The sequence below is a fragment of the Magnusiomyces paraingens genome (assembly GCF_902498895.1).
Source record: "Magnusiomyces paraingens strain CBS 517.90 genome assembly, contig: contig5, whole genome shotgun sequence".
In the NCBI taxonomy this organism is placed as follows: Eukaryota; Fungi; Ascomycota; class Dipodascomycetes; order Dipodascales; family Dipodascaceae; genus Magnusiomyces; species Magnusiomyces paraingens.
In genome coordinates this window covers 309,929-323,634 of record NW_022474071.1, presented here as the reverse complement: position 1 = coordinate 323,634, position 13,706 = coordinate 309,929, and the positions used below count along the sequence as shown (strand labels likewise).

General features: G+C 41.4%; 5 protein-coding genes across 5 annotated transcripts; 2 read left to right on the top strand and 3 right to left on the bottom strand.

Annotated features, from left to right (window-relative positions):
• Positions 1-138: 138 nt before the first annotated feature.
• SAPINGB_P005751 (uncharacterized protein) lies at positions 139-1,647 on the bottom strand (the record flags this gene model as incomplete). Its single annotated transcript, XM_032000465.1, has 1 exon — positions 139-1,647. One exon carries the CDS (start codon positions 1,645-1,647, stop codon positions 139-141), a length of 1,509 nt encoding a protein of 502 aa, XP_031856356.1.
• A 1,075-nt stretch (positions 1,648-2,722) lies between these two features.
• SAPINGB_P005750 (uncharacterized protein) lies at positions 2,723-7,923 on the top strand (the record flags this gene model as incomplete). The annotated part of the gene is made up of 2 exons (XM_032000464.1): positions 2,723-3,140; positions 3,200-7,923. The coding sequence occupies 2 exons, from the start codon at positions 2,723-2,725 to the stop codon at positions 7,921-7,923; spliced, it is 5,142 nt and encodes a 1,713-aa protein (XP_031856355.1).
• Positions 7,924-8,571: 648 nt separating this feature from the next.
• Positions 8,572-8,835, bottom strand: SAPINGB_P005749 (uncharacterized protein; the record flags this gene model as incomplete). Its single annotated transcript, XM_032000463.1, has 1 exon — positions 8,572-8,835. One exon carries the CDS (start codon positions 8,833-8,835, stop codon positions 8,572-8,574), a length of 264 nt encoding a protein of 87 aa, XP_031856354.1.
• A 707-nt stretch (positions 8,836-9,542) lies between these two features.
• On the bottom strand, positions 9,543-11,609 carry SAPINGB_P005748 (uncharacterized protein; the record flags this gene model as incomplete). Its single annotated transcript, XM_032000462.1, has 2 exons — positions 9,543-11,089; positions 11,297-11,609. The coding sequence occupies 2 exons, from the start codon at positions 11,607-11,609 to the stop codon at positions 9,543-9,545; spliced, it is 1,860 nt and encodes a 619-aa protein (XP_031856353.1).
• A 515-nt stretch (positions 11,610-12,124) lies between these two features.
• SAPINGB_P005747 (uncharacterized protein) lies at positions 12,125-13,257 on the top strand (the record flags this gene model as incomplete). Its single annotated transcript, XM_032000461.1, has 2 exons — positions 12,125-12,147; positions 12,237-13,257. The coding sequence occupies 2 exons, from the start codon at positions 12,125-12,127 to the stop codon at positions 13,255-13,257; spliced, it is 1,044 nt and encodes a 347-aa protein (XP_031856352.1).
• Between the last annotated feature and the right edge of the window lie 449 nt (positions 13,258-13,706).

The following is a 13,706-nucleotide window of genomic DNA, read 5'->3' as shown; positions in this document are numbered from 1 at the left end:
CTGTTTGGCAGTTTTGTAATGGTCAAAAGGGCGCTTTGTGGTTGGTCTATATTGAGAGAGAGAGAGAGAGAGAGAGAAAAAAAAAAGAAACAAAACTTTGTGACATTACAACAATATATACAATTTATATCTTAATACCTATGACTTAATACCTAAAACATCAAGCATATCACTTACACTTTGAAACTTGACTCGCGGCTTGCCAATCTCGGCCCCGCGAGCGGCTTCGGCCTGATCAATGGCCTTCCATTCGGCCCATGACACTGGGTGCGTCGACGCTTCAATCTCAGAAACAACCCCGGCGTACCCAGGCTTTATGTCTGTGTTTGCTGTGCCGCTAAGCACATCATCAACCATGAGATCGGCCACTTCAAAAGCCTCACGCATTGTAGAAGCAATAACTCCGGTCGGCCCTGTTTTGACCCACCCAGTCACGTACAGGCTCTTGCTTGGAGTGGAAGCCTCATTCTTGCCGTTATGAGGGGTCTTCACCAACACACGACCCAACTCATTAGGAACTACCCCACGGATCTCATCAAACGCAATACCCAGGGAATCCATTCCAAGAAGTGGTTCGGCCTTGTAGCCAATACTCTTGAACACCAGCTCGTTGGGCAAAACCACAGTTTCATTGGTGACCACTGCGCGTGCAGGAGCAGTCAGGTCGTCTTGTTGCAAAACATTGATCCGGCACTCAGTTGCAGAGAGCAGTCCAGGGGTTGTTCCTGGGAAAAACTCTTTAGGAGAAAGTAAGTATTCTAGAGAAAAGGTTTTTGCAGCTGGCACAGTTGGATCATAGGCATTACTGGCCTTTTCAATTACTTGCATCATACGCTTTTGGACGCGTCCGAGTTTGGGGATCAACGCTCGATAGGGAGCAATGTAGCGCTCATGTAGTGGTAACATGGTCACTCCGGGCTCATTGACAAGCTCACGAATCTCTTTAGTAGTAAAAGCGCTTTGGAGCAACCCACGGCGACCAATCACGCGAACATGACGCACGCGTGAGCGTTTAAGAACTTCATACGCTTCTTCGGTGATATCTGTTGCTTTTAGTCTTGTTTCCGGGTCACACAGCAGTACACGGGCCACGTCCAAAGCCACGTTACCGTTACCAATAACGGTGACGACCTCTGCGTTTTCGAGGGGAGGGTTGAGTCCGGCTTGAGATGGCAAGCCATTATACCATCCTACAAACTGGCGAGCAGAATAAACTCCTGGCAGCTGTTCTCCTGGAACCCCCAAAGATTGTTCATGGGCGGCTCCATATGCAAAAAGCACGGAATTGTAAGCATTGACAAGATTTGGGAGCGAAACATCGCGGCCCACGGCGGTGTTGCCAACAAACCGAAGACGGGTAGGTTGTGTTTCTGCAACTTCGGTGAACTTGTCTTGACAGTTTTTGACTTCTGGGTGGTCTGGAGCAACACCAAACCTGGCCAGACCAAAGGGGACAGGAAGGGCCTCGTAAATGTCCACAGAAGCTTGTGGGAGTCGCTCGAGTAGCCGGTACGCGGCGTAGAACCCTGCGGGACCTGATCCCACCACTGCAACACGGAACGGATGCGCAGAAGTAGCAGAAGTAGCAAAAGTAGCAGCAACAGTAGCAGCAGCAGCAGCAGCAGAGGAGTAAAGTCTCTTGAGCATTACAATATTGGGGAGGCTATAACCGGGTCCTAATGAAATGGAACAAAAAAATGAAAGAGATTGGGCTGGTGGGTGATTAAAAGGAATCTCAGTCAGACTCTGGTAACTTGAATTAAGAGAGTCAACATGTTAAGTAAAATACCAGGTAACCTATTTCGATGATGCACCTCATATATATGAGTTTCTGTGTCATTTTTGTCCATATGCGGGAACTGACCCACCCGGATCCGTAGATGGAGTACACACATTATGGCACTTTTAGTGCTTTGGCAGATGTATGGTAATATAGATTATAATCTATCTTTTCGCTCACTTTTGGATAAGATTTATAGAATTTTCAAATATATATTTAGATTGTTTAATATATATATATATATTGATGGGGTTTAAAAAGAAAAAGGAGACTTTGCTGGCCATTTCGGTCTCTCAAAATTCTGGGGGCTTATTATTATTATTATTATTTTTTTAATTTTTTTTTTATGTCTTGTCTTGTCTTGCTGTCGCTGTCGTTGTCGCTATCGCCGCCGCTGCAAACTTACAGAAAATTTTTCAAACACATTCACAGCACAAAACAGCCAGACAGGCAAACAGAAAGGCAAACGCAAACGGTTGCTAAAAAAAAAAAAAAAAGTTACCAAGTGGTATATAAGTTGTATGTATGTATGTATGCTAAGCCTAACAAAAAAAAAAAAAAAAACTCCAAACCAATGATCACCACCACCACCACCACCACCACAAACCTCCACTATTAAGTACTACCACCAATATATCTAACCATCCAACCACCCATTTAATCCCCTCTCCCCCCTTTTTTTTTTTTTTTTTCTCCAATTGCCACTCAACCTTCTTTTCTTTTCTCTCAAATTGATTTTCTCATTCAAGTTTTTTTTTTCTTCTTTGTCTCTCTTTATGATTTCTGAATGAACTGAAAAATTAAAAAAAAAAAGAAAAAAAAAAGCTCTAAACCAATCCTAGCATCTAATCCCTTAAGTCTAATCTTTCTTGCAACCTAACAACAAAAATATCAACTAATACCACAACCATCAAAACCTTTGTTAAAGACCATTTCGCCTAAATGGACCAACCCTCTGCCGCCGCAGCAGCTTCAGCATTCTCTTCTTCATCTTCATCTCCTGCCGTCGCTCCGGTTCCCTCGTCCAATGGCTCCGTACACTTACTAGCTGCTACCACTTGTTCTGTCCCTGCAGATTCACCATCACCTCCCTTAGAAGCGGAAACTTCTCAGCTTGGTTCCCCTTCTCCGGCAGCAAATGTATCCATTTCATCATCATCATCATCTTCTTCTGCATCTTCCTCATCTCCAGAAAAACCCCCAGCATCTATCCTTGCCGTTTCGAAATCAAAGAAACAAATCAAGCCAAAGTCTCTCAACTCACTCTTCCTTAAGGTTCAAGCTTCTTCTAGTTCTCCAGCAACTCACCAACCTTCCTCCAATGCATTTGCTTCTCAACCAAAATTAGAAAGCCCTTCTGGTATGTTTGAAATCTTCTTATTTTTATATCAATGTTTTCTAATTTTTTTTTTTCCTCAGTCTCGAAACCTAGTCCTGTTGTCAGTACTTATGCATCGCTTGCAAGTAGCAAGTCTACTAGGAGCCACCACCAGATAACATCCATGTCAACCGCCACTGGTGCATTCAAACTTGCAACAACCATGCGCCGTGAGGCCTCCCCATTTCAAAAATCTACCAATCTATCATCCTCAGGTTCAACCGGAAGCCCTCGATCAGACGTGGTCTCTACTGTTTGGAAACGTACGGCCGATGAAACGTCGGCAACTCTTCCAGCGGCAACCACCAACTCAACAACAACTACTTCAGTTACAAAGCAAAGTAATGACACCTCAGCCAGTATTGCTACAACTACAACTACAACTACAGCTACCATTACCACTACCACTACTACAACAACTGCACCAGCTTCTACCACACACCAAGCACCCGTTAAAAACGTTACATTTGATGACTCGGTAAAGGACACAAAGTCCAATGCCTCAGCCCAAGCTTCAACAGCCACAGCTACCACAGATGATGATGATGGTGATGATGATGACATTTCGGAAGAAGAACTCCTTCGCAGAGGAATTTATCTTACTCGCCGTCTTTCAGCTGATGCCCCTCGCAGAGAATTCAACTGGGATGAAGATGATGACATATCTTGGGATGAAATTGCAAAGTCTACCTTCTTGGACTTTGCTGACAAGCCATCATCATCTTCTGTTACTAGCACTTTAAAAAATTCTTCTACTGCAGTAGAGTCAACCACTGAATCTGCGTCATCATCATCATCTTCTCAGAAAAAGTATGAACCCCCCCATAAGTCCTCTACATCAACAACCACCTGGAAAGTCCCGCAGGTATCTAGTAACTTTGTTCCCATCTCTAAACAAATCCAGGAGTTGTCAGAACAAAGGCAACAGCAACAGCAACATCTACATCTACATCTACATCAACATCAACAACAACATGAACAAGAACAAGAACAGCAGCAGCACAACCAACGTTACTGGAACAGTGGCTCCGGCTACAACCAAAATTATACCGATAATGACGGACCAAAGGTAGATAACCGCTACCGCTTTTCTGATTATGAACGACGTTATCGCCCTGAAAACCCCTCATCTTCAAAGCCTGAGCTCTTCAACGAGCACAGCGGCCAAATTGAAACTTTTGTCCATCGTCACAGAGGAAGCAACAGTAATAATATCCGCACTGGTGGCGGCCCAGGCGGTCGCAGAGGCTCAGAAAATGTTCTCGAAACGTATGAACGCCGCCACTCTGGCTTCCACGATGATGATTTCCAAGAAAATCGCCGCGGTGGCTCTCCCATCCGTCGCTACCACACTCCTCATCATGAGCCCAACCAACCTCGCTTTTATCGGTCGGAAACTTTGGAGCGCCAAGAAGATGCCATGAGACTTGCCCGTGAAAATGCAATCAAACGTCGTGAAGAGGAACTCCGTCTCGAGCGGGAGCGAGAAGAAGCTACTCGTCGCAAGGCTGCTGAGCGTTTGGCTAAACTCGAGGCAAAGCTTCAAATGGAGCACGAGGAAAAACAGCGTCGTGAAGAACAGGAAAAGGCTAAAACCGAACAACAATCAGATAATCATGGCCAACGTAACAATAGTCTTAGTGGTGAAGATAATGCTGCAATCCGAGCTGTAAACTCTCTCATTGAAGAGAGCAATACCACAAACAACAAAAATGACGGAATGCGGACTTGGGATAATGATTCTAAAGAAGCGACTGGTGATGGTAGTGGTGGTGCGTCTTCTACCGTGGTAAATAGTCCTGGAAACAATACAACGTTGTCTCAAGGACCTTATCAGGACCATGAACAAAATGCGATGAGTCCTGCTGATGGGCCAAATAACTTTTGGATGCCCATGCATGGTCCCAGAGCTTCTGAGGACCACCAAGTTTGGGGCTCATCAACTTTCCCAACTAATCATCACCACCCTCACAACCACCACCACCACCACCAAAATCTTTACTCAAAGCCTGCTGTAAATTCAACTCCTGCTGCAGCTCCAGGAGCTGCTAGTGGCTCTCATATACTTCCTGCTTGGGGGAATCTTGCTGGTTCAGAGCACCATCCATTTGATCATCAATTCAATGGTGATGGGTCTTCTACATCTTCTTCTACTTCGGTTCTTGTTCCCGAACCTTCATGGAAGAATCAGCCCGCATCTTCACAACAATATACTCAAGATCAACAACAGCATCAAGATCAACAACAGCAACAGCAACAGCAACAGCAACAGCAACAGCAACAGCAACAGCAACAGCAACAGCAACAGCAACAGCAACAGCAACAGCAACAGCAACAGCAACAGCAACAGCAACAGCAACAGCAACAGCAACAGCAACAACCCTCACAAAGACAGCAGCAAAGATCTTCCAAACAACCTAGCCAGCGTTCGGCGTCACTCCCTAGCAGCCCAATGGCTTCCATGCATTCCCATCCTCACCAACAAAGCGTCTCGGAGTCTTCAAGCAATAATGGAAGCACTTCCAAACTTGTTTCTCGTTCGTCTGGGTTACACGAGCCTCCATCTATGGCTCGCGGATTTTCACGATTCTTCCCCACTGGCGGTGTCGATGACATGTACCCCCAACAGCATTCTCCTGTCGAAAGTCTTGCTTCTATTGCATCTCCTGGTTCCTTTTCCCAAATCGCAGCCGCATCTTCTTCTTCCCCTATTGCTTCTGATGTTTCTTCTACTAACGGCATGTTTTCTTCTTACCAATCTGTTACCCCACCACGCTCAATACATGGCGGTAATGTCGGGCATACTACTGGAGCTCCCCATGCAGTACCTTTTATTCCAGCTGGCGCAGGCCCTATCACCCCAACTGGAGGAACTGGCCTTCCGCCTCCCTCTGCATTTTTCCCCGGAGGCGGCCCGGGACTTCTTTCTGCCCATATTCCAGAAATGATTGTGACTAGTGGGAATGGTAGTGCTGAAGAACTTGCATATCTTGCAGAAATTGGATTCCCCTATGGCTTGGGCCATCCAGTAGTTGCTGCTGCTGCTGCTGCTACTGCTTCTGTCAGTACTAACAATGTTGGTAACCCCCATGTAGCGGTGTCTCCTATTTCTGCTACCGTGCCGTACATGCCAAACATTGCTATTCCACCCTCAGCATTGCATCACACGCGTGCTCCAAGTTTTAACAATATACCTGATGAAACTCTTTTTGCTGATATTGTACGAACTGTTATGAATCCTCGCATCTCACTCCCACCATCTCGCGCACAACAAGATATTGCATCCCAGTTTAAAACTGCACCATCTATTAATTCCATCCAAGCTCTCCAATCAACTATTGCTGAAAAGCTTAGCAACACAGGATCACCTCTTCGAAGCAATAATACTCTTACTCCAAAATCAACTAACTCAGTTGGCCATCATCAGCAGCACAAACATTACCAGCCACAGCAGCAGCCACAGCAGCCGCTACAACAGCCGCAACTGTCTCATTCAATAACCGTTTTCTCCAAGGACTTGCCGTTTCCGGTCTCACCTATTGTTTTATCAGAAAATATTCCACCTTTTAACTCCTTGGACCCCAAACGTACTTCCACAATCCAAACGGTTTTCACTCCTCAGGCCACTAACCAGGAGGAAATCTATACTCCAGTTATGCGTGGCACCAATTCTAACAATACTGTTACTAACAACAATAGCAAAACCGCTACGTCTACCACTTCCCATAATGGACCTACCAGTTTTATCATTCCATCTATGGTCAAGGTTCAACAAAAACAACAACAACAACCCTTTTTAAATAATCATATATCTTCTGTCGTCATTTCTGATCTGGAGGTAACTAAAGAAGAGAATGGGGAACAAATTAAAGAGACATTGATACCGATTAACCACGAATATGCTAATGATGAACCTCTCGGCACTGAGCTTAATCCTCAATCACGACTTGGAAAGTTTGAGGACCAATTCCGGGAGTACATTGACGAGCTGGACCAGTCACATGGAAGCAAGGTTCCCATTGCAATGCCTTACTATATGTCTTCTGAATATAATCCCGCTCTTGCAGAAACAGGAGAGAATCGATGTGAAATTCCTCCTGAGGATTGGGACAAGGGGCTTGTTGTTCCTAAGGATCAGTTTTTGTGCACCCTTTTCTTTTGGTCCGAAACACAAGCCACAGCTTTCAACAGAGAGTTTAAACCGCGCATCAACTCACGCGTCTCGCTACTTATCCCAGGCAACAGTAACAAGATTCTTACGCAGTACAGAGTCGGTGCTACTCCAACATTGTACACAAACACGAGTGCAACGTCACTTGACGAGCTTATTGAAACTCAAACAACAGCAGCAGCAGCAGCAACAGCAGCAGCAACAGCAGCAGCATCGGCAGCAGAGTCAGCAGCAGCATCGGCGGCAGTATCGGCAACTACTGCATCTTCTGGACGCTCCAAAACATCATCTAAGCGTGGTCACAATGGAGGTCACCGGACAGGGTCTCCAGGATTGTCTACATCTTCTTCGACCTTCTCAACAGAGTCGACTTTAACAACTTCACAAACCAATGGCCCTAAAATCCGGTCCAAGCGCAGCGCATCGACGTCCTTGTTAGGCCCGTTGGGTCGTGGGCCACGTCGGTTGAGCTCTAACCATGGCAGGAATGGTGGGAGTGGCAGTAGCAATGGACGCATGTCGAGTGGCCGAGCTCACCGGTCTTCTGCACCAACGTCTTCCAGCACTGTGACTTCAGCTAAAGTCAAGGTGTAAATGACGAATGAAAGGCCAGTACGATTGAAGAAAAAAAGGGAAATATTGAAGCGAATGAAATAATTATAACAAGAAAAAACAAGAAAAAAGAAGAAATATAATATTGAAAGTTATATAAATAGCAAAATATGACAAAAATTTTTTTTAAATAAAACAGAACAAGAGTAAAAAAGAAAACAAAGTTGCATTAAGTTAGCAAAAGAATTATATATAAACATCTGCACGCGTTTATTTTTAAAGATACAAAAAAGAGGAAACCTGTGACTTCAACTTGAATTTTTCATGAGCAATACTTCTCTTTTCCAATATCAAACAGTGTGGCCAGGCAGTATGGTCTGGGTATATATATCTTTAGGTATTAAAGCAAGAGAAGCAAATGTATTGTGAAATTAAATAATGATAACAAATTTTGTAACAGTAAAAAAGCATGTCAATAAAAAAAAACAAAACAAAAATAGGAAAAAAAAAACAAAAAAATCTCGTCGTCATTTGTCGTTATTCATTATATTCAATCGTAGGAATTTATTCATATTTTTTTTTCTTTTTAAATTATAATTAATTTTTTTTTCTTTTAACGTATTTTGCGTGTTTGTTCTTAGGGTTTACAATATTCCAGCATATATTTTTTTAAGACCAATCCCATTCTCATTAACCGGTGACACCCATGGGTTGGGCCTGAATAACCGCCTTATTATAAATGCCAATCGATTCTGGAGTATCGGAGCCCCTTAGCACTGTGCCATCAAAACTAAATGTCAAGTTTCGGTCTGCCAGCTCTTGGTGTCGGGACAGATAAACCTCGAAAAACCGCTCAAACCGTAATGATGAGCGGATACGATATGTTTGTCGTGAGTTTCCCAGTGCAATCACAATTTCAATGTTATCGTTTTTTGGAGACGTGGGTTCTGGCATGATATCAGTGTTGAAACGGGAAGAGTAGTAATAATAATTAATATAACTGGTAAGAAAATTTCCAATCTAATTCCAAAAGGAAAAAAAAAAAAAAATAAAAAAAAACAGCCGTATCCTTCAAAATACTGATAGAGATAAATGAAAAGGAAACAAAGGCGAAAGACTGGTTAGTGAAAATCGCTGGGAATGTGTGTGTATCAAGGGTTTCGAGTGTTATTAATGTTCTGTGAAACAGGATTACACAGTCTATATAAAGGAGATTCTGGAGATTATTATTTGTATCAAGGAGTGGCTAGAAAAAATATTCAAAAACCCAATACAAGATAAAAATAAAAAAAATTCAAAATATCAAGGTTTCGGAAGTGATATAAGACTTTGAGAATAAAAAAGAGAAAAAAAAAAGAGAAAAAAAAAGATTTGTTGTTGTTGTTATTGCTATTGTTGAAATTCGTTATGGGATGTAGATGTTTATAATTATTATTTGGTTGTGAAAAAAAAAAAAAAAAAAATAGAACGCGCGAAGGGGAGGGCGAGGAATATTTTGGTTATTGTAGCATAAACTTGTAACAAATATTCACGTGATTTAGGCATTTAAGCAAGTCTGTTTGAGGAAAGAGGAATAGAAAAATAACCCCTGCTCTCCAAATTTGATTACTACCAATCTATCAACAAACTCATTAAAATCATGGAACCCTATTTTACCATGGTTAAAGCCAGCCTTGAAAGTTAGGACCTTTGATCATCAAATCAAAATCATATATATTGTGCTTGTAAAACTTTAAATCCTTTGAAACTTGGCTTTCTGGAATAAAGGCTTGCTGATACGGCGTGTTTAAGAACCTCCGTTTCCTTGCCACATCAATAACACAATCGATCATCACAGTTACCGTCACGTCAGGGTCTCCATAACCATAGACAACATTTGTTGATACATCAAACTCAAAAAAATACTTATAATGAACGTCAGGAAATACATTATACATGTATTTCTCGGTTTCTTTTTGTGAAAGAGGGATTGGCTGCTGTAGCCGGGAATATTCATCGCCCATGCCAACAACTGATGGCGCATACGATGGAATTTTCAAGGAGATTGATGTCGTATTTTTTTTTGAAAACATTCGAATTTGCTGTAAAGAAGTATGAATTTCCGCAAGACGCTGTAAATACGGCGATGGATAAAATCCCTTGCTCATTTCGACACTTAAATATTTCAAATTCTTAATCTCCATCATATCGCGGAATATCATTTCGTTCACAGCAATAGAATATATCGATTGTGAACAAGAGACTTTTGTTGGGAACCTCGAAAAAGTTTCCAAAAGGTGCATCATGTTTTTAGAGTCTGTCGTTAGCCCACAAAGCACGTCAATAAGTGGCTGATACTGGTCTTTATCTATGCAAAATTTTTCCAAAAGAGGCTCTATAATTTTTACAGTTTCAAGCTCATTCTTTGGATCAGTTTCTCGAAAATTTAATAAAAATTGTTCAAGAAAACTCTTTATTTTACCTTCATCGGTATACTCAGAGAGATAAACGTTCCCATAACTTTCATAAGCAACCGGTTGAAAGTGAAGACACGACAAACTTTGAAACTTAGGAAACACTGGTCTGTGAGAAAAAACAAAATTAAACGGCAAGAAAAAAGACAGAATATTTATGTGTTGCGAGATAATGGGTAAATACTCTACCAATGCCTGTGGATACTCCTTTCTTGTGATCAATAATTCCAACTCTGCGTTTGGAAAATTCCACACTTGATTTAACATTTCAAAACCTAAAAGTGAGGCCTCATCTTCAATCTCAAGAGTGGTTATTGCTGGAACGTTCACATAAGGAAGATCACTCAAAGGTTTCTGGACATCCAAAAGCCGGGAGGCCTCACAAATATCAATTTTCAATCGGCAGTTTTGGACATGGGGAATAGCTTGTAACGACAATACTTCTTCATGAGTTGAGTACAATGTTTTTTGACCGGTGTTTATCGATTCAAGAATTACCCTCGTACTCAGGGTCAATGTTTTTAGATTGGGCCATTTGGAACACTGTGAGAAAAAGTCTTTAAGATAAGGACCACCATTAGTCGTTTCTATAAAAAGACTTTCCAAATTGTTTAACTCAAACCCTGGTGATACCAGCAATGTTTTTCCTGCGTCGCTCAAAGAAAATAAAAGTTTAAGATTCTTCAGTGTATTAGAGAACGAGTTCATGACATCAGGGAATTCAGTTATTTTATAACATTCAACAGAGAAAATCCCTGAAAAGTTAACAAGAGGTGAAAAATATAGATTGTTAATTTTTTGTAGATTAAAAGAACTTTCAAATTTTTTTCTAAAAAATAACATGCTCATATAATCAACTGAAACTAAACATGGGTAATTTTTTAAACAATCTTCATTGGGATATTTAGAATACCCAAAAACATATGCTTTCAAAACATGTTTACTGGGAAACCAGGAATAACCTCCTGGATTGTTAAAAACTTTCCAAGGAACCACTGGGTATTTAAAGACTCGTTGGTATTTTTCTTTTAAAAGATTATAGCCTAAACAATCGGAAACGTCCTCATCTGATTCACTGTCAAAAAGTTGACTAATAATTCTAATTGGTTTTTTAAAAGGGTCGGATAAATCAATTACACAGCCTTCCCAGTATAAGGGCTCTAAGGAATCATGTAACTTGGCACATGATTGCCTAAGGTTTTTAAAATCTTCATAAGGAACATAAGAAACTATTTGGTGAAGAGCCTCCAATGGGAGAGTATTAAGAGAACTCATTCGATTTCAAGAGATTTCTGGAAACGGACGATGCACTAAAACTTTTTTTATTGATTATAAAGGGACAACTATTGGCTCCTACAGATCTGCTGTTAAAAGACACTCAGTAAAAACTACGGTCATCACATAAACTTACAAGCTGAATTCAAATAAAACGTAATGGCTAAGTCCTATCTATATTTTCAAAAAGTTGATAAATGTTTAGACCGGTCAAACGAAAAAAAGGCCGAAAAACACGGAAGACACGGAAAACATGGAAAATGGGGAAAAAACTGCTATTGTTTTTTTTTTTTTTTTTGAGATTTGAAGGAAGCTCAAATAAATGATGAAAGATAACAAAAAATCGAAAAGGAATGCACAAAAATAAGGACTTATCGATATCGTAGAAATTTTTTTTGACTATGGAAATTAATTACGCCACACTAAGCAAATAAAATGTCCAGACATATATCAAGCATGCAATTTTTATAAAAATTAATTTAAGAAACTTGGGCAGATTAAAAACAAATTATGTAATGAATACATTCGAATGGATATTGTAATTACAATTAAATTATAATTTAATTTTAAAGTGTGATTTTAAAAAGAGATCTCTTGTTATCTATTAGATAATCTAAGATATCCAAGACTCCCTGTACCCTGCCAACAAGCGCTTCGTGAACCGCAAGACGAAGCCAAAGTACTAGGAGTCATACTAGACCGCAAGCTCAACTTTAAACCCCACATATCACTCAAAAAAGAACAAGCCATCCAAGCCATTAATTTCATCACCCGTCTGGGAGGTACAACGGATGGCCTCACGGGATTCGCTTTCAAGCTCCTCTACAACTCATGTATAGTACCCATTATCTCCTATGGCGTGGGAGTATGGGGTAACAACCCCAACACCGTCAAGAAAATGGGCAACTCCATCCAACTAACCCAAAACATCGCTCTACGGAGAATGCTTGGTGCATACCGCACCACCCCAATCTACATACTTCACAGAGAAGCAGGTGTACTCCCTCTGCACATTAAACTCGAAGATCTGGCGAGAAGGGCGGCACATCGCCTCTCGGACCCCACAAGAACACACAGGGACAACCCCACCAAAGCTCAACTCCTGAGCGGAAGCGTAGCTGCTGAAGCAAACAACAGACTAAACAGCATCAACCGCATCATCAGCGTCAACCGACCTAGAATCAGCCCAGCCCAGGCATCCAAGCGCAGGGCCCTCATCCAATGGCAACATGAACACGCCATTGCGACTACCAAGGCATCCAATAGCCCCCACCAACCATGGTACAAGGGAACTTACCCGAACAACAAAGTAGAAACTAACAACAATAAACTACAACTCAGAAGAGCCATGGAAGGCCCCAGACACATTCTGTCAGGAGCCATCCAACTCAAGACAGGACATGGTAGATTCGCCAAGTACATTGCAGAACGCACCAAGAACGAAGAAAACATACAAAACAAGTGCCCGCTCTGTGAAGCAGAACCGGAAACCCCCAAACACATACTCACAGCATGCCCATGCTATGACTTCATCCCAACTTCCCTTCGCACTGGGAACCCCTTTCACCTTTTCACGAACGACCTTCATGACATAATCTCACAAGTCGTCCAGACTGCAAAACTAGACACCCAAGACAGATTTTATTAAACGCCGAGTTGCCGTTGGGATTTCCTCCACGTTTAATAATTCTATTTTGGCCAAAGTTCTGGCAGACCGAAAACCAACTCCAAAGCCACTCGCAAGCAACCACGCGCCTTCACAGCTGGCATAATAAATTAGGGAAAATTAAAAACATTTAATTTTTTGTAATATATTTTGTAGTACAGTAGAAACAAGGCAGAAATTAAATAGATTATGTAATTTCAAAAAAAAAAAAAAAAAAAAAAAAAAAAAAATCTAAGATATCAATAAAAGTTTTATTTTTTGGCACATCAACAACACCATTGTCACAAACTATTTTATTTTCCACATTAAATAAACCAAAAGTAATATCATGTAAACTAAAATCTGCCACGAAAAATTGATATTTATTTCTTCCTCGTCCCAATTTGATCATGAAAAATTTCTCTTCTTGGGTTTCATTGGTAATCAGTGAC